The sequence below is a fragment of the Canis lupus genome, chromosome 10 (genome assembly GCF_048164855.1).
Source record: "Canis lupus baileyi chromosome 10, mCanLup2.hap1, whole genome shotgun sequence".
Lineage (NCBI taxonomy): Eukaryota > Metazoa > Chordata > Mammalia > Carnivora > Canidae > Canis > Canis lupus.
Window position 1 is genome coordinate 2,818,684 of NC_132847.1, and position 24,486 is coordinate 2,843,169.

The 24,486-nt window shown below is 42.9% G+C and overlaps 2 protein-coding genes across 6 annotated transcripts in view; both read right to left on the minus strand.

The window, feature by feature from the left end:
- MAML1 (mastermind like transcriptional coactivator 1) overlaps positions 1-17,848 on the minus strand; it is a 49,875-nt gene extending 32,027 nt beyond the window's left edge. The window contains exons 1-2 of the mRNA XM_072840473.1: positions 15,861-17,848; positions 15,720-15,805 (exon numbers count right to left, since the gene is read on the minus strand). Of these exons, the coding sequence (XP_072696574.1) occupies positions 15,720-15,805; positions 15,861-16,110 (336 nt within the window). The 5' untranslated portion in view covers positions 16,111-17,848. The remainder of the gene's footprint in view (positions 1-15,719; positions 15,806-15,860) is intronic.
- A 138-nt stretch (positions 17,849-17,986) lies between these two features.
- CANX (calnexin) overlaps positions 17,987-24,486 on the minus strand; it is a 50,629-nt gene continuing 44,129 nt past the window's right edge. For all 5 annotated transcript variants that reach the window (XM_072840470.1, XM_072840468.1, XM_072840467.1 and 2 more), the window contains 5 exons: positions 24,217-24,432; positions 23,400-23,519; positions 22,448-22,574; positions 22,189-22,268; positions 17,987-20,354 (listed from right to left, as the gene is read on the minus strand). In XM_072840470.1, the coding sequence (XP_072696571.1) occupies positions 20,301-20,354; positions 22,189-22,268; positions 22,448-22,574; positions 23,400-23,519; positions 24,217-24,432 (597 nt within the window). In that variant the 3' untranslated portion in view covers positions 17,987-20,300. The remainder of the gene's footprint in view (positions 20,355-22,188; positions 22,269-22,447; positions 22,575-23,399; positions 23,520-24,216; positions 24,433-24,486) is intronic.

Genomic DNA, 24,486 nt, shown 5'->3' on the forward strand with positions numbered 1-24,486 from the left:
TTTTGTTTATAGTTCTACCACACTCACATCATCTATCCCTAAACAATATACTGCTCTAGTCTCAAAAACGGAGGGCAAACACACACCAGCTGTGCAAGGAGATGGCAGCACTGATCCCATGGGACAAAGGGTCCAGGAGGAGGTGACAATGATCTCTGAGTTGTGGTCTGATTTCCCCTTCTCTGGGAGTTGACAAGGCCCCTTCTAGAGAAGTTGCGAGCAAGGTCACGAGTGAGTCTTGGGAAACACCCGTCTCTTCACAGTTGGGCGCTTAGCAAAACTAAGGTGTGGACCAGGCACTGGACGTGCATCAGAAGTATAGTCAGAGGGAATGGGCTGCCATGCTTCCCGCTCTCAGGGAAAAGCCGAGAACTTCAGTGAGTGACACCCACGCCCTCAGCAGAGCATGAGGGGAGAGACCTCAGGAGCACATGGTCAGGACAGGCCAAATCCTAATGAGAATCTGGGCCAAGCTGCCCTGGGTGTTCTGTCCTTGGTTTAAGACAACAGCCTGATATCCCTGCATGGAGCCTGCTTCTCCCTCTGTCTGTGTCCCAGCCTCTCTTTCTCTCTTTGTGTCTCTCATAAGTAAATAAATATTTTTAAAAAAATGTAAGATGTTAAAAAAAAAAAAGAAAGAAGACAGCTCGATTGAAGTGTGTGTGTGTGGGGGTCTTAGTGATGACCATCTGTCTGGGGTCACACTGCTGCAGGACAGCTCAGCTTTCTCCACTTCTGGTGCAGAGCTGGGGATCCCTCCATCATCCTCCAAGGGATCCCCTCCTCATTTTTCTCTATGTTGAATCTTCTCTGTACCTCATGCCTTACTCTTTCTGGACTTATCCTTTCAATTTGGTAGAGTACGTCTTGCAGTAGCTCCTTGAGAAAGGGTGTGTGGCGGTTAAATTAAAAAAATATATCTTTGAAATTACTATTCTAGAGACACCTGGGTGGCTCAACAGTTAAGCGTCTGCCTTTAGCCCAGGGTGTGACCCTGGAGTCCTGGGATCGAGTACCACATCGGGTTCCCTACAAGCCTGTTTCTCCCTCTGCCTGTATCTCTGCTTGTCTCTGTATCTCTCAAGAATAAATAAATAAACTCTTTTTTTAAAAAATGACTATTCTATACTCATTCTTGTATATTTTGCCGAGGTCTAGAATTCTAGATCATTCATTTGCCTTCAGAATTCTTAAGACACTGTACTAATGTGTTTTTGCTTCTTATGTTGCTGCCATGAAGTCTAAAGTAATTCTGATTCTTGATATGTGACCTAGTACACTCCCTACCTTGGAAACCTGTGGTATCTTTTCTTTAATCCAATGTTCAGAAATTTTATGACCAGTATGGGTCTATCTTCTTCCCCAGTGCTGAGCAACACAGAGTGCCCTTTGAATTTGGCAACTCATGTTCTTTGGATCCAAGTTATTTTGTAATAATTTCCTACCTTGTTTTCTCTCTTCCTTTATTTTCTATTATATAGATGTTGGACCTCCTACACTGGTCCTCTAATTTTCTATTTTCCATCTGTTTTGTCTTTTTTTCTTTATTTTTTTTTGGAAAATTATTCCTATTTCATATGTATAGTTCACACATATACTTCATATTTTAAAAACATTTCCAACTTTTTGCTTCCTGAATTTTAAAAAATTCTTGTTCTATAAATAAAATATATCTCTTAATCTCTCTCAATAATATGTCATTGGCCAAAATAAGTCATATGTCCAGGTGCTAAATCAAGGGATAAAGTATAGTCTGCTATAAAGTCATGCCAAGGGTGTGGGTTTATAATATGACCTATAGAGTGAGAAACTGAGGCCATTTAACTGAGCCCCCCAACTAAGGGATATGACAAACTCCCATCAATAATAGAAAGTCATTTTAAAGGTTTATGTATTTATTTATTTACTTACTTATTTATTTATTTTTAAAGATTTATTTATTTATTTATTCATAGAGACACACACACATACACACACACAGAGGCAAAGACACAGGCAGGGGGAGAAGCAAGCTCCAAGCAGGAAGCCCAACATGGGACTCGATCCCGGGTCTCCAGGATCACGCCCGGGCTGCAGGCGGCGCTAAACCGCTGCGCCACCGGGGCGGCCCTTTATGTATTTATTTGAGAGAGGTGGGGGTAGAGAGCTCGCTCGCACACATACACATAAGGGGGAAGGAGAGGATGAAGAGGAGAGAGGATCTCAAGCAGACTCCTTGAGCATGGAGCCCCATGCAAGCATGGCTCCATCCTACAACCTTTAGATCACGATCTGAGCAGAAACCAACAGGCGGATGGACACTCAAGTCGCTGAGCCAGCCAGGCATCCCAGTAACAGCAACTCATTTTAGCAGTGATTAAGGATAAAAGTCAGGGGACAGGTGGAGGAGGGAGGGCATCAGTAAGCAAGGAGAGGTGTATTAAAAAAAGTGCCCCCAAGTAATTCTGATACATATGCCCCTCTGCCACAGAGAGTAACCATACTAAATAATGTATTAACTGTGCTACGGTAAATAATGTATTAACCAGTAATTTGTTTCTAAAAAATCTTCTAATTTTTAGAAAGTTCTTTCCCATGTATGGTATCTGCAGAACCTAAATGGCACAGTGGAAAGGCAGAGCTTTGGTATTGGACTTTGGTTTGAATTCTTGTCCTACCACTGAGCTGGCAACCTTGGCAAGTTAACCTATGAATCTTAGTTTCCTTACAAGTAAAACTGGCCACAGTAATATGGCAAATGAGACCACCATGAGGACTGAGCGACAATATATTTAGAGTCTGGTCCTTCTAAAATTTTCTTTTGATCTGTCCACCTTGACTACTTATATCAAAGCAGATCTGACTGGATACCATGATCCTAAGACAGGCACATCGTATCTAAGTACCAGAGGTGGCTGAAGGCCAAATCCCCGGATGGCTACCCCTTTACACTGTAGACCACCAACAGGCAGCCCAGGGCTTCCTTAACAGAAAAGTCCTGATTATTATTAGCCAATCAGCAACACATAGCCTTTGCTTTCCCAGCAAGGGAAGAGATGGTCTGTGGTCTTCTGGCTTTAAAAGAACTACCCTATTTTTCCTCCTCTGAGCCACATGCTCCAGAGCCTAGAGACTGTGCTAGATTGGGTTCTCTGCTTAGAGGTAATTTTTTTCATTTAATTTACAATCTCTGGTCTCTTAGATGCTTTTTTTTTTTTTCATAATACCTTTTAAAGACAAGGGAGTTGGAATAGGAAGAGTAAGTATCATGCCTAAAGTCATACAATTACTTTAGGCTGAAAGTGTCATTGCATTCAGATTTTTAAATTCCAGGCCCATAAACAGCTTCATCCTTTTTTCATGCAAATCTTTTTTTTTTTTTTAAGATTTTATTTATTCATGAGAGAGAGAGAGAGAGAGAGAGAGAGAGAGAGGCAGAGACACAGGCAGAGGCAGAAACAGGCTCCATGCAGGGAGCCCGACATGGGACTTGATCCCGAGTCTCCAGGATCATGCCCTGGCAGAAGGCGGCACTAAACCGCTGAGCCACCAGGGCTGCCCTGCATGCAAATCTTGAACTACTTCCTTCTCATTAGCAGCACCTTCCTTCCCTGAGACATAGGGAAGACATACTGTCTTTTTTTAGTTTTGTTTAGATTAATAATTTTTATTCATAACTATACAGAAAAAGATGCAATATGAGATACACAAATATGAAGTTTTCCCTTGTTTTATATTTAAGCAGAGATCACAGAATCTATTACATCTTTTTCTTTTTTTTTTTTTTTTTTTTTATGATAGTCACAGAGAGAGAGAGAGGCAGAGACATAGGCAGAGGGAGAAGCAGGCCCCATGCACCAGGAGCCTGATGTGGGATTCGATCCCAGGTCTCCAGGATCACGCCCTGGGCTAAACCGCTGCGCCACCCAGGGATCCCCTATTACATCTTTTTCTGATTGATTTTTGAATGACTCTGGTCTCTCTAATGTCATCGATATGCCTTTCATTAAGAACCCCTTAGGGCTGAGTGAAGTAAGTCAATCGGAGGACAAACATTGTATGTTCTCATTCATTTGGGGAATATAAATAATAGTGAAAGGGAATATAAGGGAAGGGAGAAGAAATGTGTGGGAAATATCAGAAAGGGAGACAGAACGTAAAGACTGCTAACTCTGGGAAACGAACTAGGGGTGGTAGAAGGGGAGGAGGGTGGGAGGTGGGAGTGAATGGGTGACAGGCACTGGGGGTTATTCTGTATGTTGGTAAATTGAACACCAATAAAAAAAAAAAAAAAAAAAAAAAAAAAGAACCCCTTAGAGCAGCCCCAGTGGCGCAGCAGTTTAGCGCGGCCTGTAGCCCAGGGCGTGATCCTGGAGACCCTGGATGAGTCCCACATTGGGCTCTCTGTATGGTGCCTGCTCCTCCCTCTGCCTGTCTCTGCCTCTCTCTCTGTCTCTACGAATAAATAAATAAAATCTTAAAAAAAAAAAAAAAAGAACCCCTTAAGGGACGCTTGGGTGGCTCAGTGGTTGAGCGTCAGCCTTTGGCTCAGGTCGTGACCCCGGAGTCTCAGGATGGAGTCCCACATCGGGCTCCCCATAGGGAGTCTGCTTCTCCCTCTGCCTATGTCTCTGCCTCTCTCTCTCTCTCTCTCTGTGTCTGTCATGAATAAATAAATAAAATCTTAAAAAAAAAAGAATCCCTTAAAATTTCTTGGGGCGGTGAGTGGTTCAGTTGGTTAAGCATTTGCCTTTGGCTGGGATCATGATCCCAGAGTCCCTGCTCAGTGGGGAGTCTGCTTCTCCTTCTTATCCCTCTGCAGATCCCCCTGCTTGTGCTCTCTTTCAGTCAAATAAACAAATAAAGTCTTTTAAAAAAGCCCTTAAAATTTCTATAAAGTTTTCAGAGTATATGGTTTGTAAAAATCATAGCTTTTATCTTGTAATTTTTTAAACATTATAAAATATACCATCTTAACCTTTTTAAAGTATATGTTATGCAACTAATCTCTAGAATTTTTTCATCTTGCAAAACGGAAACTGTATCCAATAAACAGTTCCCCCATCCCCTTCCCTTCAGCCCCTGGCAACTATCATTTTATTTTCTATTTCTAAGAGTTTGACTATTTTAGATATCTCATGTATGTGGAATCATAACAGTATTTGCCCTTTTTTGCGACTGGCATACTTTACTAAGCATAATGTCCTCAAGGTTCATCCATGTTTTCGCATATGACAGGACTTTCCTATTTAAGGCTGAATAATATTTCATTGTATGTACACACTACGTTTTCTTCATCCATTCATCTGCTGATGAACACTTAAGTTGTTTCTACCTCTTGGCTACCGTGAACAATGCTGCAATGAACATGGGTAGCAAACTGGGGCTTCAGGTCTTACCTCTACCAACTCCACTTCTGAAATGATCCCACCTTAAAAAATACTGCTTATCATTCCCAATTCAGAGCTCCATTCACAATATTATTAACATTCATTGAATAAACACTTGCTGACTGCCACATATGTGGCCGGTATGGTACTAGAGTCCTGGTCTTGCTTTCAGGTTTCTCAGAGTCTAATGAAGAGCAGCAAACACACTACTTAAAGCTCAGTGTAGTTATTCTGACGGACAGTGAGCACCTAGCTCACCTTGAGGTAGGACTTGTAAGGTGTCCTGAAAAAGATGATATATGAGCAGAATTCTGAATGATGAAGAGCCACAGACACTACCAGACTGGGGAAAGATACATGTGATGACATCAAGAGAATTTAAGCCATTTTCAAAGAACTACATTCAAACTATCCAAGGGATCTTGAGAGCGTGGCATATGGACTTCATTCCCATGGTACCAGATGACAGGCCAAGGATATGTATGTTGCTCCACTAGACCTGGTAGCACTATTGTCACTCCAAATGTTCATGATGTGCTATGTCTCTCTTGCTGCTCTGCTCTGTCAGACACAATAGTTCTCCACTGACCTTAAGACCTTCAGCACTTAAATGGCCAACGTGTGGTCTGTGAGTTAGGATGCTTTAATTCAGATATACCATAGCGTAGGGAGCTGGAGTTTTGATATTTTCCATCTAAAGACATCACTCTTTCATCCTCAAGTTATTTTTTTTTAAGATTTATTTATTTTTATATATTAGTGATAGACACAGAGAGAGAGGCACAGAGGAGGGAGAAGCAGGCTCCATGCCAGGAGCCTGACGCGGGACTCAATCCCGGGACTCCAGGATTGCGCCCTGGGCCAAAGGCAGGCACTAAACCGCTGAGCCACCCAGGGATCCCTCATCCTCAAGTTATTAAACCAGCTCTTTGAAGGAATACTCCACAGGAAAGCAGGTATCACTTTATCAAGAAATATGAAAGGAGAGCATGGTATTTGATGCAGGTAACAAAACTCACAACAAGGCTCCATGGTCTTTAACTCTTCCCCTTATATTTCAGAAGTGAGATAGTCATAGGGATGTGTATTTGAAAAATGTCAAGCTTTTTCTGACAGAAAACGGAGTCTGATATGGCTGATGAATTTCACAATAAAGACTGGTTTTGTGGGAGTGAATGGGTGACGGGCACTGGGGGTTATTCTGTATGTTAGTAAATTAAACACCAATAAAAAATATATATATATAAAAAATAAATAAATAAATTTAGATTTGTAACAAAAAAAAAAAAAAAAAAAGACTGGTTTTGCCAGTTAGGTTACATGGCAGACACCTTCCACACTTTTCATATATTAGACAAGCTATAGTCACAGTTCTAAGGTTTTGGTGAAAATGTATTGAAAGCCAATAGAAGTATTTTATCAAAAATACTATACTGATAAAGTATATTGAAATGAACAGTTTGATTTTGAGTTGCCCAACCAATTTTGAGACTATTAGGTTAAACAAGGTACCTCTAAGAAAAGAAAAACAAGGTATAATTGACAACAAATTACTAAGACTTGATAAAGCCTTTTGTTATGTTTCTCAGTAAATGAGTAAGTGAATGACTAATGATGAGATTAATCCTTTCATAAGCAGATGGTTTCTAATTTTTTTAAGTTTTTATTTAAATTCCAGTTAGTTAACATACAGTGTGATACACTAGTTTCAGGTGCAAATCATAGTGATTCATCACTTCCATACACTACAGGGTGCTCCTCAGGACAAGTGCCCTCCTTAGTCCCCATTACCTATTTCCCCTATCCTGCCACCCATCTTCCCTCTGATAACCATCCATTTGCTCTCCATAGATAAGAGTCCATTTCTCAATTTGTCTTTTTTCCCCCTTTGCTTGTTTTGTTTCTTAAATGCCACATATGAGTGAAATCATATATTTGTCTTTCTCTGACTGACTTAGCTCACTTAGCATTATATGCTCTTCAGATGGCTTCTAATTCTTTGTTTTCAATAAAACTGAAGGAGAGGCACGTGAGTGGTACAGTCGGTTAACCGTCTGCCTTCTGCTTGGGTCATGATCTTGGGGTCCTGGGATGGAGCCCCATATTGGGCTCTCTCCATGGCCGGGGAGTCTGCTTCTCCGTCTAAATAATTTATTTCATTATTTAAAATAAATAAAATATTTTTTAAAAATTGAAGGAGTACCTAACCAATTCATGAGGTTAATTAGTAAATTAATTTCTGAGACAGATCACCATGTGATTTTTTGGCAAACAACTAAGGATTCCAAAAAAATGATAATGCGAGAACTAAATTTCTTCCTTTCCTTTGTATTAATGTGAATAAGGATTTCTGGGGCTTACATTTATAAAAACCAAAACTAGGAACAGAATTGAGAACTCTCACTTTATTAACAATATTCACCCATGTTTACATGAACAAATTGAGGAGGGTGAAAAACTCATCCATCTCACTAAGGGAAGCATTTCTTTCTTTTCTTTCTCTTCTCTTCTTTTCTTTCTTTCTTTTTTTGTCTTTTTCTTTCAGATTCTATTTGAAAGAGAGAGAGAGAGAGAGAGACACCCTGTGCATGAAGAGGGGAGAGGGCTAGAGTGGTGGGCACTGGGGGGAGAGGAAAAGGGAAAGAATCCCAAATGGACTCTGAGCTGGGCGTGCAGGGCTCAATCTCACGACTCTGACTGAGATCATGACCTGAGCCGAAACCAGGAGATAGACCCTCAATCAATTGAGCCACCCAGGCACCCCTAAGGGAGGCATTTCTAATAAACTTTGCTCTTTTTGCTTAATAATTATTTATAAAAATTTATAATGTATTTATTGTTTGTTGTGTACTAAATTACTGTAACTCAACTTACTGAAATAAGAAATATATAGCAAGGGGATCCTGGGTGGCTCAGCAGTTTAGCGCCTGCTTTTGGCCCAGGGCGTGATCCTGGAGTCCCAGGATCGAGTCCCGTGTCGGGCTCCGATCCTGGAGTCCCAGGATCGAGTCCCGTGTCGGGCTCCCCGCATGGAGCCTGCTTCTCCCTCTGTCTGTATCTCTGCCACCACCCCCATGTCTATCATGAATAAATAAAATCTTTAAAAAAAATAAAAGAAATATATAACACAGAATCTTATAAATGCTACATATATTCTTCTTCTGTATAAATCAACCTTTCTTAAAAAAAAAAAAACAAGTGAAAATATCCATTGAGTTTTATAGGCAAAGTAAACTGAACAGTTTTTAGTTTTAATTCTTATACCTTTCTTTGTTGTCAAGAAATTGGCTAGAATGATAAAATAAAAAGAACTTTAAAAAAAGCATTCATCGGGCAGCCCGGGTGGCTCAGCGGTTTAGTGCTGTTTTCAGCCCAGGGTGTGATCCTGGAGACCCAGGATCAAGTCCCATGTCAGGCTCCCTGCATGGAGCCTGCTTCTCCCTCTGCCTGTGTCTGTGCTTCTCTCTCTGTGTCTCTCATGAATAAATAAATTAATTAAAAAAAAAAAAAGCATACATTATGTTAGAATAAAACTATGTGGGGCAAGTGCTAAAGAAATGCAAGTTGCAGGAGGAAAAGGAAGGTTTTAAAATTTCTATGAAAGAAAAGCATTCTTCAAATGGCTGATGAAAGCATACTGCTAAGGTATTCAGATTCCACAGGCTACATTTTAAAAAGTGATGTAACCATCTTATTTTTAAATGTTAATATTTATAATTCTCTGAAAGCTACATCCCTTGAAACTACAAATAGCATTTTCTGTCTTTTCAAAATAGTTGATTCACATTGAATATACGTAGCATTTATAAGATGGTTACCTACACTTCTTATTTCATACATTTCACTTAATAAATTGAGTTAAAGGAATCAAGTATACAGCTGATCAACACAATGAGCGCATTATGATTTCCCATAAGCTTAAAAACTTGGAATGAGGGCAGCCCCACTGGCTCAGCGGTTTAGTGCCGCATTTGGCCCAGGGTGTGATCCTGGAGACCTGGGATCGAGTACCATGTCGGGCTCCCTGCATGGAGCCTGCTTCTCCCTCTGCCTGTGTCTCTGCCTCTCTCTCTCTCTCTCTCTCTCTGTCTGTCATGAATAAATAAAATCTTAAAAAAAAAAAAAAAAACTTGGAATGAAAAGTTTTATTTTTTTATTTTTTTAAATATTTTATTTATTTATTCATGATAGTCACACAGAGAGAGACAGAGAGGCAGAGACACAGGCAGAGGGAGAAGAAGGCTCCATGCAGGGAGCCCGACGTGGGATTCGATCCTGGGTCTCCAGGATCACGCCCCGGGCCAAAGGCAGGCGCCAAACCGCTGCGCCACCCAGGGATCCCGGAATGAAAAGTTTTAGATGTCAACATAAAAATGTGCTGAGAGGGTCCAGAATGTTGCAAAATTTTTTAGTCCAAATGTCCAGTATCAAATATATGGCCTTTCAGAATATGATTCCTACTTTCTAGCTTCAACTTCTAGCTTTTAGCACTTGAAGCCCCAAATTCAAAGAACTACTCGTTGTCATAATTTTGTGCTTTTGCTTAGTTTCCCAAAGAGATCAAAATCCTCTTAGGTGCCCTGTGATAAGAGCTCAAGTCTCCATGCATATTAGTGCATCTAAAGGCTTGGAAAAGTCCAAATAAAGGAAACTATTTAAATTTGCTTCTCCAACTCTTATAATATTCTGTGAAATAAATGTTCCATGGAACATCTTTTAAGGAAAGCATCTAGCAAAATCTTAAGACCTCGTTTAAAAGTCAAGTTCTAATGCCTTCCGAACTTCACCCAAGGGGCATCCCTTCCCCAGTATTTCTACAGGCTTTGCAGCCCTCAACACAGCCTGCAACAATTAGTTTACCACCTACTCCCTGTGAGTCTGCATGACATAGGTCCAGTACCACCACGATTCCTGGCTCTTAACAGGAGCTTAAAATGGTTGAACAGATGACCAATGGAAAGCTGGAAATGCAGAAAAGGAGTGGACAATTCACAGGTTTGTACTTCAGATGACTGGACTAGGGAAAATACTCAGAAGGAATATAAGACTGGTAGGAAAAAAGGAGAGTCCATTTTGGATATGCGGGAAATAAAAGTGTATATGTCCAGTAGACAGCTGAAAAAATGGATCCGAATCTTGGAAGGAAGATCTGGAGATGGGATGCCTGGGTGGCTCAGTGGTTTAGCGCCTGCCTGCCTTCGGCCCAGGGCGTGATCCTGGAGTCCCAGGATCGAGTCCCGCATCGGGTTCCCTGCATGGAGCCTGCCTCTCTCTCTCTCTGTCTCTCATGAATAAATAAATGAAATCTTAAAAAAAAAAAAAAAAAAAAAAAAAAAAAAGATCTGGAGATCTGAAGACCTTATTATTATAGGTGGTAGATGAAACCATGAAACAATGACATGACCCAGGAACATACACAACTGAGTGAAAACGTGGAGGAGAGAGTAACTGGGGAACACTAATATCTAAAAGGCATGCAAAGAAAGCTTCTCAAGCCAAAAAACTCGGAATTCCCCTCGGTTCCCCCTCTTTCCTGTCCCCCCTCCCCCCACTCCATCTGGCCCATCACCTAGCCCTGTCACCTCTGCCTTTGGGAGCTGAGGTGACACCCCCTCCCTTCCATTGCCACTGCTACCTCCAGCCCCAGTTCAGACCACCGTGAAAGCCTTAATTGTATGCTTTTTTTTTTTCTCTTAGATTTACTCATTTATTTCCAAGACACACAGAGAGGGAGGCAGTGACAAAGGCAGGAGAAGCAGGCTCTCTGCGGGGGGCCTGATGTGGGACTCGATCCCAGACCCTGGGATCACGCCCTGGGCCTAGGCAGATGCTCAACCGCTGAGCCACCAGGTGTCCCAACTGTATCCACTCTTGTGCACACCAACCTTGAGCATTCTTCACCCAGCACCAGATTGGCCTTTAAAACCCTGCTAACCCTTCCCAGTGCACTTGAGCTGGTCCTTCTTACCTACCGCTCACACTAGCTGCCTACCTGCCATGCGGCTCCAGCTATACTGACCTTCTCTCTGTTCTTCTGGCAAGCTCAGAAGGCTCTTGCCTCAGAGACTTTGTGCTGGTGGTTTTCTCTAACGGGAATACTGTTTTCTGAGACTTTCTGCTGACTGATGACCTCCTGTCAACCAGGCCCAAATAAAGACAAGAGTGTCTTATCTAAAGCTGCCACTGTAAGTCAACCAGTATCACATTCCTCTTTTCCTTAGCATTATAATATTATAAAAAAAATTTTTTTAAATCACCATCTCTTTCTCCACAAAGGCAGAGTTTTGTCTTGCTCGCTGCTATACTCCTGGTGCCTAAAACCCCCTTTGATCCACAGTAGGCATTCAAGTACCTGCTGCATGAATTACTAAGGGAAAGCAGGAGACTAAGACAGCAGAAAGCTGGAAAGAGAATCAGAAGAGAGAAGCTAAAGGAAGAGCCTTGAGAAGGAGGAAGTAAAAAAGAATGATGACTAAGAAGCCACTGAATTTGTCAATTCCATCTTTGGTGCCCTTTCCAGGGGCAAGTTCAGAAGAGTAGAAGTGGTGAAAGGCAGATTACAATGGCCCCATGAGTAAATGGGAAGTTCAAGGGGAAAGGGCAAAGGGAAGGAAAAAGATGGAATACTATTTTGGTGGTGAGAAAAGACAAAAGAAAGGAGAATAATTACCTATGTTCTCAAGCTGAAGGGAAGGACTTGGTGGGAAAGGGGATACTAAAGATAAAAAAGGAAAGAGTGCCAGGACAAGGTCCCGGAGGTTATAGGAAGAAATGGGATCCTAAAGCCACATTAGTCCTCTTTTCTCTAAAACTATTCCATATGATTACAGTACACGTGTAATACTTGTCTGTTACACGTTCAGAAATATCTACTCCCTGGAAGTAATTTGTTATTTGAATAATTCTAACATAGTTTGGTCCACAATATCATTATTAAAATGTTGTACATCTTTCCTAACTCTTAGAAGGTACACACTGGGGTGTCTGCGAGTAGAGAGCCATGAGATATGCGGGTGCTCTGAGGTAGTTCAGAGAACAAAGGTTTTAAAGGGAGAAAGATAGAGATGGATGGATTGATGGGTGTGGACAGGAGAGAAAGAGCATGTGTGCAAATGATAAAGTTAATGGGGCACAATGGTGACACGGGCAGAATCTAAGTGAAGACTGTACAGATGTTCACTGTACTATTTGTGTAGTTCTTCTCTAAGTTTTAAATTATATACAAATCAAAAATCAAAAAGAGAAAAAGAAAGGGAAAGTTTCCACACCTAAACTAAACAGGGAAGGCAACTTCCATGAATAGTTGGTAGGCAACTGTCAAATATCTCCATAGACTTGCACAACTACTTAAGGAAATGAGCAGCAAAGGTGTAACAATGATGGATAACAGGACGAGGCATAAACCTTTACAGCATTTTACTAAAAATGTTCAAGCTACTGTAGAAGACTATTCTCATTACATAATAAATGCTTGTATAGTGGTTAGATAATTCTCTATAATCCAGCATTCCTAATAAAAAGAAGTCAATCTTAACTGCTGTTAAAAACAATCTGGGGGCAACTTGGGTGGCTCAGTCGGTTGAGTGTCTGACTCTTGATTTCAGTTCAGGTCATGATCCCAGGGTCATGGTGTTGAGCCCTGCATTGGGCTCTGCAGTTGACAGTCCGCTTGGGATTCTCTCTCTCCCTATCCCTCTCCCCTTTCCCCCTCCCCCTGCTTGCCCCCCCCCCAACCTATATAAGTAAATCTTAAAACCCCAACAATCTGGTTTTTAATACATATACAGTATAAAGAAAACCTAATAGGGTCATTCTTTGACAACTAGAATAGAAAAAAAGTCTGAGGCACTGTTTCGAATCCATCTTCAACAAAATAAGCGGATAGAGGGTAAGACTGCAGTGGTAAGACATCCTAAAAAAGGAGAAAACCTGAAGGTGAACTCTATTGTAAATCTGATCCTTTTTCAGTTTTACAAATGGTTTGCTGATGGTTACTCTGGCTATGAAACAGTGGCCTACCAGTATTATAGTACATTTGGGAAAAAAAGAAGTAATAATATTCCCTATGAAAGGTGTATTAAGTAGATCAAGTACATATATAGAACTGTCCAACATAACAATGACTAAGAAGCATCTTCTCCTCTCCATCTCTCTGTGCAAAGCTTTTCTTTCCCTCCAAGCCAAAGTCCTCTCCAGGCAAGGCCATGCTCCCCTGTGAACTGAGTAAAGCCGTTAAAATGGAAATCACTGTTTTCTTAGAGATATTGATCTTTGGTTACTAGGACCTCATCCCAAGACCAAAGAGGTCAGCTAGAATCACTTGTAGACTGAAATGAAAAGGGTCCCCTATCCCAGGAGAGGCAGAAGAGCACTTCCACTCTGATGTTTAAACTCATGAAATCCATGGGTCAAAGTTTAATGTGATAAGACATCAGCATAACATGGCACATCTGATCAGGCTCTAACACCCAAAGGAATGACTGACAAGCCAGATTCAAGTTCTAACACACTGGTAATTAATTTCTCTTCAAATAGCATGCCTCATTTCTTTCCAGTAAATCAGGACTAAAGATAACATACAGGGTCTAAGCTCTTACTCTCTTTAAACAAATTGAATCACTACTAATATACCTTCTACAGGGTGTTCAAGGTAACTATTTTGAGTATAAAACTAGGATATTTATGAGCTTTCACGGTGTACTTAAATTGGAATGACCACCCACTACTTAAAGGCTTTCCTTAAAATAAGAGTTAGTAAAGGTGGCTCATGAAATTAAGCCATTTTGCTTTTTCGAGGTTAGTGCACAAGAGAATAGATTACTGAGTAAAGTACTACAAAGTTTAACATCAGTCTCTCAACAAACATGTGCTGAAGGCCTTAAGATGTGCACGGACTTGGAGCAAACTCCTACCTGCCTCCCAGGGCTTCCAGTCTAGTTGGCAAGACATGACCTAAAGTAGTACCACTATGCGCTAAAAATAAATAGCACAGACCATACCTTTTCTTTTTTAAGATTTTATTTATTTGTTCATGAGACAGAGAGAGAGACAAAGACATAGGCAAAGGAGAAGCAGGCTCCCTGCGTGGAGCTGGATGCAGGACTCAATCCCAGGATCCCAGGACCACAACCTGAAAGGCAGATGCTCTCAACCACTGAGCCACCCAGGTGCCATCCAGACCATCCGTTGTTTTCTACATGTTTTCACAAAGAAGACTCTGGTCAGAAACTCACTTTAAAGAAGAGGAAGATGAGCTGAAGGATGGCAGGATTCTGAAAGGGGAGAAGGGTCTGCAGGCAGCAGCCTTCTGTTTATGAAATATTTTTCACATCGGCACTCTTCTGAGTCTTACAAGACCCCGGAGGATAAGAAGCTAAACAACACCCACAGTTTACAGATGGAAAAAGTGAGGTTCAGAAGGCTGGACTAGTCCATATGATAAGCAGTGAAGTGTCCAGCAGCCCAGTGGAGGAGAGAATAAGGAAAAGAATTCAACCAGAGCATAGGACCTGTGGGGACACAGCATTTAGAGAGGAAAAAAAGACAAGACTTGTACTGCAACAGCCTAGGTGAGAGGCAATAAAGGCACAAATTTAAAAGCCACACAGAAAACTAGATTAGTAACACTTGTTTTAAACTTTAAATCACCATGAAAACCACCACCACCAAAAAAAATAAAATAAAACCTTATGTCATTCTTTTATAGGTCGGTTTCTGGGAGGTAAACCTCTAACCAACGAATTCTCTAACATCAGAAATCTTAAAGAGGCTTATATATTAAAACGGGCATTGTCAACAATATTGCTGGAATCACAAGTTCACGCATTCCTGATTGCCTAAATAGGCAATACTTTTTTGCAACTCATAAGCAGTATTATGCCTTTTACAACGACTGCCCCCGATTTGCGGATTTTTCCGTTCAGAACAGTTTAATTTGGACAACTGCGGGTCGACTTACTTCCATATGTAAGCCCTGACTCTTCCAAGGGCAAGGACCTTACAAACATTCGCATAATAAGGAAGCCACTGTATCAGAGGCAACTCTTTGCCCGTCTGGTCCCCCCCAAAAAAGCTATCAAAAGGTCGGAATCCAGCTGGGAAGAAGCACCTTTCAGGCACGGTTCACCCCAGCCTCCCAGCCAGGGCCTCACGGTCATGTTCTCCCACAGTAAATGCCCCAGCGCCCTTTCCCGCTGCTGACAACTGCTCAGTCCCTGCCATGTCAGCCTCCCCCGAGCCGGAGCAGAGGAGCTGAGGGCTCCCGGGAAGCCTCCAGGCGGCCGGGCGGCGGCCGGGCGGCGGCAGGGGCAGCGCCTCGCGGACAGGGGCTGCTCCCCAAGCCCTACTCACCGCGACTGGGCGGCCGTGCTCGGGGCCGTCGGCGGCGTCGAGGCGCGGGGCCGAAGTCGGCACGGCGGGCGCTGGGGCGGCGGCGGCGGGCGCCGGGGCGGGGCGGCGGCCGGGGCCGGGGCGGGGGCGGGGGCCGGGCCGGGGCCGGGGCCGGGGCGGGCGGCTGCCGGTGCTTGCCGGCGCGCTTGGCTTTGGCCTGGATGCAGCGCTGGTGCAGAGCGAAAGTGTGCTGGCGCTCGAGCTCCAGGCGCTCGGGCGACACGGCCTCGTAGCGGGCCTCGCAGGTGCTGTGGTGGCGCCGGCACAGCTCGATGCGCCGGCGGAGGCGCTCCATGACCGCGCTGTGCCGCGGCAGCGCAAACTCCGCCATGGGGCAGGTGGGCAGCACCATGGGCCGCGGGCTGCACTGACCGGGCCCGGGGCGGGCCTGTCGGGGCCGGCTGGCACTGCGGGTTCCGCACCTCGCCGGCGGCCCGGCCGCCTCACGGCCGCGCCATGGCCCCGCACAGTGCGGAGCGGGCTCGCGCGCGGCGGCGGGTCTTCGTCGGGCCCCGCTCGGCCCGACCCGGGCCGGCGCTAGCTGCCCACCTCAGGCTTCGGCCTGTCCCCGCCGCCCCGGCCCCATTGTTTTCCGCGCCGCCGCCGCCGCCATCTTAAAATTGTTTTCAGGGCTCTCGGAAGAGGGCGGGGCCCCGGCAGACGACCCCGACGTCACGGCTGACAGACAGGCACCGCGGCCAATCAGCAGGAAGAGCGGGCCGCCGGAGGGCGGGGCGAACGCGCAAAGAGGCGAGCTGGGGCTCCTGAGCGGAGTTTAAAAGGAACTCTCAAGTGAGGGGCGGAGGGAAGCCCCTGGGCGGGCCTCAGAGCGTGGCGAGGGGCCAAGCATGACCGACAGGAGCCGATCCTCCACGCCACCCCTCGCCGGCAGGCCCTTCCGGGCCCGTGGAGGGAAGGGGCAGTGCGCGCCGCGTAGCTGCCGGACCGAGACGCTCGCCTGGCACCTCCGCGCTTCACCATTTTCTTCCCCTGTACCCTCTTACAGTTGTTTTCACAAACTCGAAAGGAGCCGTGCTTTTTCAGTGTCAGCTGTTTTCCGACCGCATTCCTTACATCCGGCCTCATAATTGATCGGATTGTCCATGAGTGAGCTTTAAGAGGTTTTGCTCTTGCACCATTCTGAATCACTGGGGCTGTCAGTTTCCACTTAATGTAAAAGCAGCAGCCCCAGCAGACGTGAAGAGGAGGGTGTGAAGAAGAGTTAGCTTCCTTGGTGGTGGTGGTGGTGGTGGGGGGTTAACTGTAAAGGATAGTGCTTCAGCCAAAAAACAGGGAGCCTGGCCTGACATTTAAGGATGGTGACTTAGGTAAAACTTAGTCATTCAACAAAATCCAACCAGAGACTATTACGTTCTAGCGTTATAACCAGCAGGCCTCGGAGGGTGGGGGACTTGGGGAAAAAACAAGCAATGACTCAGTACCAAACTAGGTACCTAAGCCTGCGTTGGCCCGAGAGACTAGAAAGGTCAAGGTCACCCAGGAGGTGTCAGGAGGCTGCACAGGACAGTCACTACCAAAAGCTCAGACATTTGTTACAGTAACTTTTTACCAGGGCCCACCAAAATGTCTTATTTTAAAATCAGAAGGAAAAAAAATGAGTTCTTACTCAAGTAGTATGTGTTTTTATACAAATGCAGGGGAAAAGGGGGGGGGGGGGGGCGAAGGCAAAAAGTGCCTAGAGCTCAGGAAGGCCACATCAATGATTCTTTTTTTCCAGTCTACCAACATGTATTTTACATTAGAATTAAACTATTTTCTAATAGGCGAGATAACAGTAACTAAGAGTACTACACTCCGCTCTCTTCTGGTAAGCAATCCAAAAGCCTAAAAGCACTTAATTAAGTCTTGGCCTAACTATCAAAAACATCCTTGAAATACGCAAGTAAGCACAGATGAGTCTGATTCTGAACATTCTCTAATAAAAACTTAAAAGTTCAAAAAAAAATTTAAAAGTTCAATGGCTCTCATATGTCTTAAAGAATATTATCTACAAATTACTGCCTCCCCCACCCCTGCTTTCTGAGCTATCCCTATTTAACCATAGAAACTACTGACCCCCAATTCAGCAGCAAAAAGAAGCAAAAATCTACACTGAATTGACTGGATCGAATCCACATGGTGACATTAAGTAATTACTCAAACCGTCCGCATTTTCTGCAATAAAACACCTGAATTGAAATTACCATGAAGAACGTCAGTCAAAAGCAGACACTTAACATAGGGCTTTAATATAATAACATTTGGTGATGTGACAATCTGAGAAAAATGGAGAGTATTTTGTGGATAAGAGGAACTGAGGAACACAATCTGATGGAGTGGGCATTTTACAACACTGTGACAGACACCCAGCACGTCAAACTATAATGTAAGTGCATTTTAAGAGCTAAACACTGCTGGTCATTCATTAATTAATGTATCAGACATTTAATCGGAAGGGCTGCACCTTTGACATGGTGAAAAAGAGAACCAAGGAAAGACTTTTGTTTCTTTCTTTCTTTGGTGACGAACTGCTAAATAATTCTGGAAAGGCAAATGAACACTAATTTATACTCGTCATTCCACAGCTCAACTGAAGAAACTGTTAGATGAGACACGAGATGGAACATCAATGGACAGTGAGGAAGGCAGGTTTCTGGAAATATAATAATCCCACACATTTGCATCAAGGAGAAACCTGCAGACATATTTTTAGGTCTTGCTAAGTAACTGTTTATTTGCACTCAATACATTTGGGAAAGTCTGCTACATAGCTAAGGTCACTGTGACCACAGAACAACAGATGAAAAGAATAAAGCACTGAACAGCAAGAAAAATTCATCCCACCTTCATAAGAATTTCAGTGAACCAGTAAAAAATTGAAGATAAACAAAATAAACAGATACAGCCTTCATCTTTTATGAATATACTTCCTCCCCAAATCTCCCCAATATAAACACTTTGGAGTGTTTATATATTCAGTGCAAGAAACAGTATCATCGGTACATCTGAAACGCCTCTGAAGAAAGAATAAAGCTAAAACAATTCTGAATATATTTCAGTGTGGTGTAATAATGATATTACACTATAGTGATGGGGGAGAGGCTCTGATAGCACCCATCTGCATTCCACATGAAAAAAAAAATCTAAGATCACATCTTAAAAGAATTCTACAAGCCACATACCCCCCCAGAATTTTTTAACAGGACTGCTTTATCATGTAATTTAAGACACAAATGTTACATGAACTGCAAATGAAGACTTAAAAAGTTTAGCAGCTAAAAAAAAAAAAAATTCAGAATTCATGCTGTTATGCCACTCCTCCCATAAATACTTTAAGCCTGTGTTCAATTACAGATTCTGAATTGGCTCACCTCTGGCTGAGACTTTTCAAGTCTTGACACAGAGCAAAAGAAATGGATAAAAATGAAAGACAGTATCTTATCCTGTACTTTGACCCTGGAAAGGTGTGGGTCTGCTTAAAGAAGGAAGAAACATACACTTAATCACAATAAAGCTTAACACTATGCGGAGCTTATAATCATTTTCAGTGACGGACTGCAAGCTGCGCTGTGAAGAAAATGCATAGCAGAGGAGAAAGCTGGGGATCTGGGACAACTGGGAAGGAGACAGTGTCAACACAGTGGAGGAAGTGATGAAAACATCTGCGTCTGCTTGGGAGCTCCCATGCCCTGGGAGCATTCCTCAAACAGCCACCTGCTCCGGAAGGCTGGAGCCCAGACACTCCCAGTTGTGGAAGCATGACTGCCCGAATGCCACATCATACCACCTCCTCAACGGACTGCAGAGCCGTCTGGGAACAGAGCTGCTACCAAGGGCAACAGAACACACGCACTGTATGGTCTAACCAACACCAAGAGGAAAAGTTTCTTCTTTCTGTATATCTATTTTTAATATAACTGAAACAGAACCTTTTATAATTTGGGCTTCCATCCAGTCCATCTCCTCAGTTTTCTTAGGAGGAACTGGGTGATGGAAGCAAGCAAAACAAGACTATAACCACAAATGACTGCACTTTAAACAATGATTATCAATTTTAAGGGACAGAGAACACTTGAATGTTTCATAATACCAAACTTAAAAATTTGGTTATAGAAACTGCAATTCATCCCCCAAACATTTCTAAAGGTTGGTGTTATTTCTGCATGGACAGATTAATATATTAAATTAAGCCAAGATTTTAAAGACTGGCAAAGTTCTATCACTCTATTTTAAAAAACAAAGATGTTTAAAAACAAAACAAAACAAAAAATACAAGTTAGTTGCTTCATGTTACATTTCACAACTATTAATGTTATATGCCTTCTTTCTACAGAAACAGGGTCCTTTATTTCACAACAGCAATTATTTACTGCTTAGATGTTTAAAATTACACGGGCTAGTGTTCGACTGGAACCTGTTGATGGTGATGTCTGGAGGTTTTCTGAGTTCAACCTAAGGTGTGCCAGGTCCTCTCCCAGGACCATGCTTGCAGGGGAAGGGGAGGAGGGAGAGGAAATCACAGATCAAGTTCTTAAAATTGTTTCACTCTCTTCGTGGCTTTCTGTTTCTTGGTGATCTGTTCAAAATTTCATCCTCCTGTTGGTTGAAAAAATAAGAAATTCACTATAATTAGCATGCTTTAAACACGTAAAACTTCAACAAGTTTTCAAGATCAGCCAGGCTGAGGGTGAGCCATCTAAGGAAAAAAAAGAGAACAAAAATAATTAGAAGAAAATGCACCAAAAATAACGTTTGTCTTGGAGGTGGTAGGGTTATGTGTGCTCTAATTTTGTCTGTATTGTTTTCTGTAAACATGCATTTTCCTCAATCTAACCCAAAAACGTTTTCTTTAAAAAGGACCAGATGCTCAATCCTGAATAACCTAACCTACTGGCCTGTGAGCACATTAGCCTCGTTTTGAGGCTGAGAAAGCTAGGATCTAAGGGGATGGAAGACTATCCCAGCCGAGTCCCACATAACACTCAAGACTACAAGCTCACAGCTCCTCCTACTCAATGTAGCAACTTCTTATTTTGTGAGAAAGACTGAGGAATATAATATTTATGCATGACACTGGCCCCTACCTGAAAGAAGTACATCTAGCTGAAACTACATTGTAGCTGAGACTGAATATAGCCATAGGAAATATAAACACCATTGACCTTTACCGATGCTGGGGCAGCTGTAGAAGGTGGAATGGCAATTGGGTAGGGTTTTCCAGGGAAGAGCAGACCGAAACAAAGTAGTGCTTGGAAAAAGACTTCAAGAAAGGTGTAGATTATTCTCTTTCCCTCACAGTCCTATGGACCTAGAAGTCCAATGAGTTCTCATCCTCTCCTCTCCTATCACTCTGCTCCGAGCCACCATATCTTGCCTGCATTATCACAGCAACCTCCTAATAAGTCTCGTTGATTCTCCCTGGTCTGCAGAAAACACAGCAGCCAGTGTAATCAGATCCTGTCACTCCTGTGCCCCAAAACCTGCAATGGCTGCCCATTTCATGAGGAGGAAAAGCCAAGCCCACACCATGGCCTCAGAGACCCCCCTAATCTGGAGCCTTCCTCGACCTCCTTTTCTCCATCCCCTTCTCTACTGGCCAGACTGGTCTTCTAGACTACTACTTCAGACCCCTGTCCTGGCCATTCTCAGTGCCAGGATTATTCCTCTTATGGACACCTCCATGGCAAAGTCCTTTTCTCTCTTCAACAAGGCCCACCATCTCAAACGTTGCAACCCATCTCACCTCCCATACTTCCAGTATCTTTTCCTGTCCTACTTTCATTTTTCAGGACCTATCGCTTCCTAACACACTGATACTCATTTACTACTTCTTTATAACGCCTACTGCTTATTGTCTCTTTCTTCCCCTTGGAATTTACGCTCCCCAAAGGAAGGGTATCTTTGTCTTGTTCACTGACAATGTGTGGCCCATGATGGGCACTCCATAAATACTAGTTAAATGAACAAATCCATGAGCAACAGGGACAAAAATTTCAGAATACAATGAAATCATTGTTCAAGAAATACTTCCCACCTCACCCCCCCAACCACTAGACCACCAGGGAAGGAAATATATTTTTTCAGGGCACAGCGAGGAGGGGGCGGGAGGTGGGAGACAGACGTGTTGAATAATAACCTGAAGTTCCCATCTCCACAAACATTTGATTGGTTTTTCCCTGAAACCTTCTGCTTATTCCAGAAAACATCTGCAGCACAGAAAAATGCTTCTGAGATTCAAACGTAGTTTAAAATTATCCAAGAATACGTGTACCTGTATTGCTAAGAATTCCACTTTCACAAAATTAATTCTAGCAGACTTTTTTTAACTGCCACGGCCAATGAAAATGACCCTAGGAAAATACACCCCTACTTAAATGCACCTTTGCCTGAGCTGCTTGAGCTAGAAAACATTACTTCCCTTTTCTATTACCTCTGCCTTAGGTTTCCTATCGTCCTCCTCTTGACTGGCAGTGCCGCCATCTTCTTCAGCATCACTTTTTTGCTTCTCTTCTGAGACAGAAATCAAAAGTACAACCAACTGAGCAAAACATTGTACTTGTTTTTGATAATCAGACCATCTGCATTAGAACACACCTCTGAGAGTCTAGGGCAATCTTTATTGTAACTTGCTTCTGAGTCTTAAACACCTCAGGGCCATGGCTTAAACAGATATTCTGGGGTCTACTTACCAAGTTTTTCTTCGCCCTCCTCCTCCTCATCGCCCTTGTCCTTTTCCTCTTCCTTTTCTTCTTCCTCCTCCTTCACATCTGGCTGAGGAGCGTCTGTCTTCTTATACTCCACAGGACTTGACTGTTTCTGGAATATTCCCCCAAAGTGCAAACATTTTGTTCACATTTTTAGGTACTACATTGTAATTACGGAATGCCTACAAGCAAAGTTCTGTACAAGGCCATATACTAGCATAGATAAATAAAAATGTCAAGACAGGATTTCTGCCCCAAAAGCTTTCTCTTTAGTAAGCATATGTGTGTTTCAAAGGCAGAAGATACAGTCAGAACAAAGGAGTTAGGCAAGAATATGCAGATATAAACAGCCAGGATGACCGAGGCGCACACACACAGAATAGTGGTGGGGGAGAAGGCTGAAAAAGGAACTTTGGGAATCACGTTACAAAACATACTGAATGCAAGGTGAACATAATCCTCACTTAATAGGAGAGTGCCTAAACAAAATTTTCTTCCCTGGTTTTCGGATTGTATACAACAGAGACTAAATAAGAAAAACAAAAATAAGGCTGGATTATCCCCACATGTATTTTTGTGGGGAGGACAGGGATGAGGCTGAAGGAAGAATGAATAATGAAAAACATCAAAGACCGAATTATAAAGTGCCCCTATGACAGAAGGAAAAGCTGGTTTGGGCCCAGATGGCTGGTTTTGTATCTAAGTTGTTGGGTTTTTTAGTTTTGTTTTCCAGAAAGCTGCTACCAAATATTAGGAAGAGTAATACAGCAGGCTTAAATACTACTAGAAACCAAAGAGCTGTAAATCCTACTCCCATCTGGGCACAATAAATGGCCACTGAGAGCAGTGAATAAGGTTTCAGACGTGGCCCAGTCATTATTAAGAAAACCTCTGGCAATAGATCTTAGTTATACTAATATAACAGAAAAACCCATACCTTTCCAGAGCAGCAGAAGAGGATAACAAGAAACACGGGCAGAGCTACGGTCAAAACGTAGACCACCCAGAGCCACGGGCGCTCCTCAGCTGCCTCAATCATCTGCCCCACCACACCTGGCTGAAAAACAGGACAGGACAGACTTCAGGTCTTTGGTTTTGACACCAAATGTAGTCTGCACTATTCCACTGTTCAATTTCCACATGGCACTGCTCAGGCTCCTCCTTTGTCAAAAAGTTCAAGCCAACATATTCATACAACATAAAAAGGAAGTAAGAGAAAAGTCTCTCTTCCCCCTACCCCCACTCTTCTCATCAAGGTGATTTCCCTTTCACAGATCTGAGAGCAGGTTTCTTAATTGCCTGCTAGAGGCCCCCTTAACCTCAGGGCCAGTGAATGAAGAATTTCTTGATCTCAATGTCTCCAGCTCTCTGACTCACAGCTCTGATATGTGGCCAATTATGTGAAAACTGCATGTACTGGTAAACTAAGACTCAACATTTAAGAGTACATTAAAATACCCTAAGTGGCAAATTTTGTTAAACATATTTTAGCATGTTAATTAAAAAACAAAACAAAAACAAAAAAACCCCTACATACAACACTAAATAGGGCAGCTAAATCCACTACATTAGACTAATGAAATAATGTCCAAACACCCAGTATTTTGTCTTTAGCAGGCATCTGGTCATGCATCTTATGCCAATATTCTCAAATAAAGGAAAAGATAAATGCTAGGAAGAGAGCCTGCCACAAAAGGAACAATTTGTCACCCGCAATATCAGTCACAAATGCCTAAGAAGAAGTGAGCACGAACCTCGGCAGCCCCATCAGCTGCTTTCTTCAGACCCCATCCATCATTGGCCCAATCATCAACTACTCTTCGATCCCCACAAACAATAAAGTTGTCAAAAAAAATGTCTGAGGTCATAGACCACAGTTCCAAACCAATAGCGCTAAAAGGAGTCATTTTGAAAGGTTCCAGATCTTCAAAGAAATCCGGATTTGGTATCTTCCGGGGTTTCCAGATTCCCTGGAGAAAAAAAAAAAAATGTATTTCCAAAAATCACTTCAGTTAATGAACAAC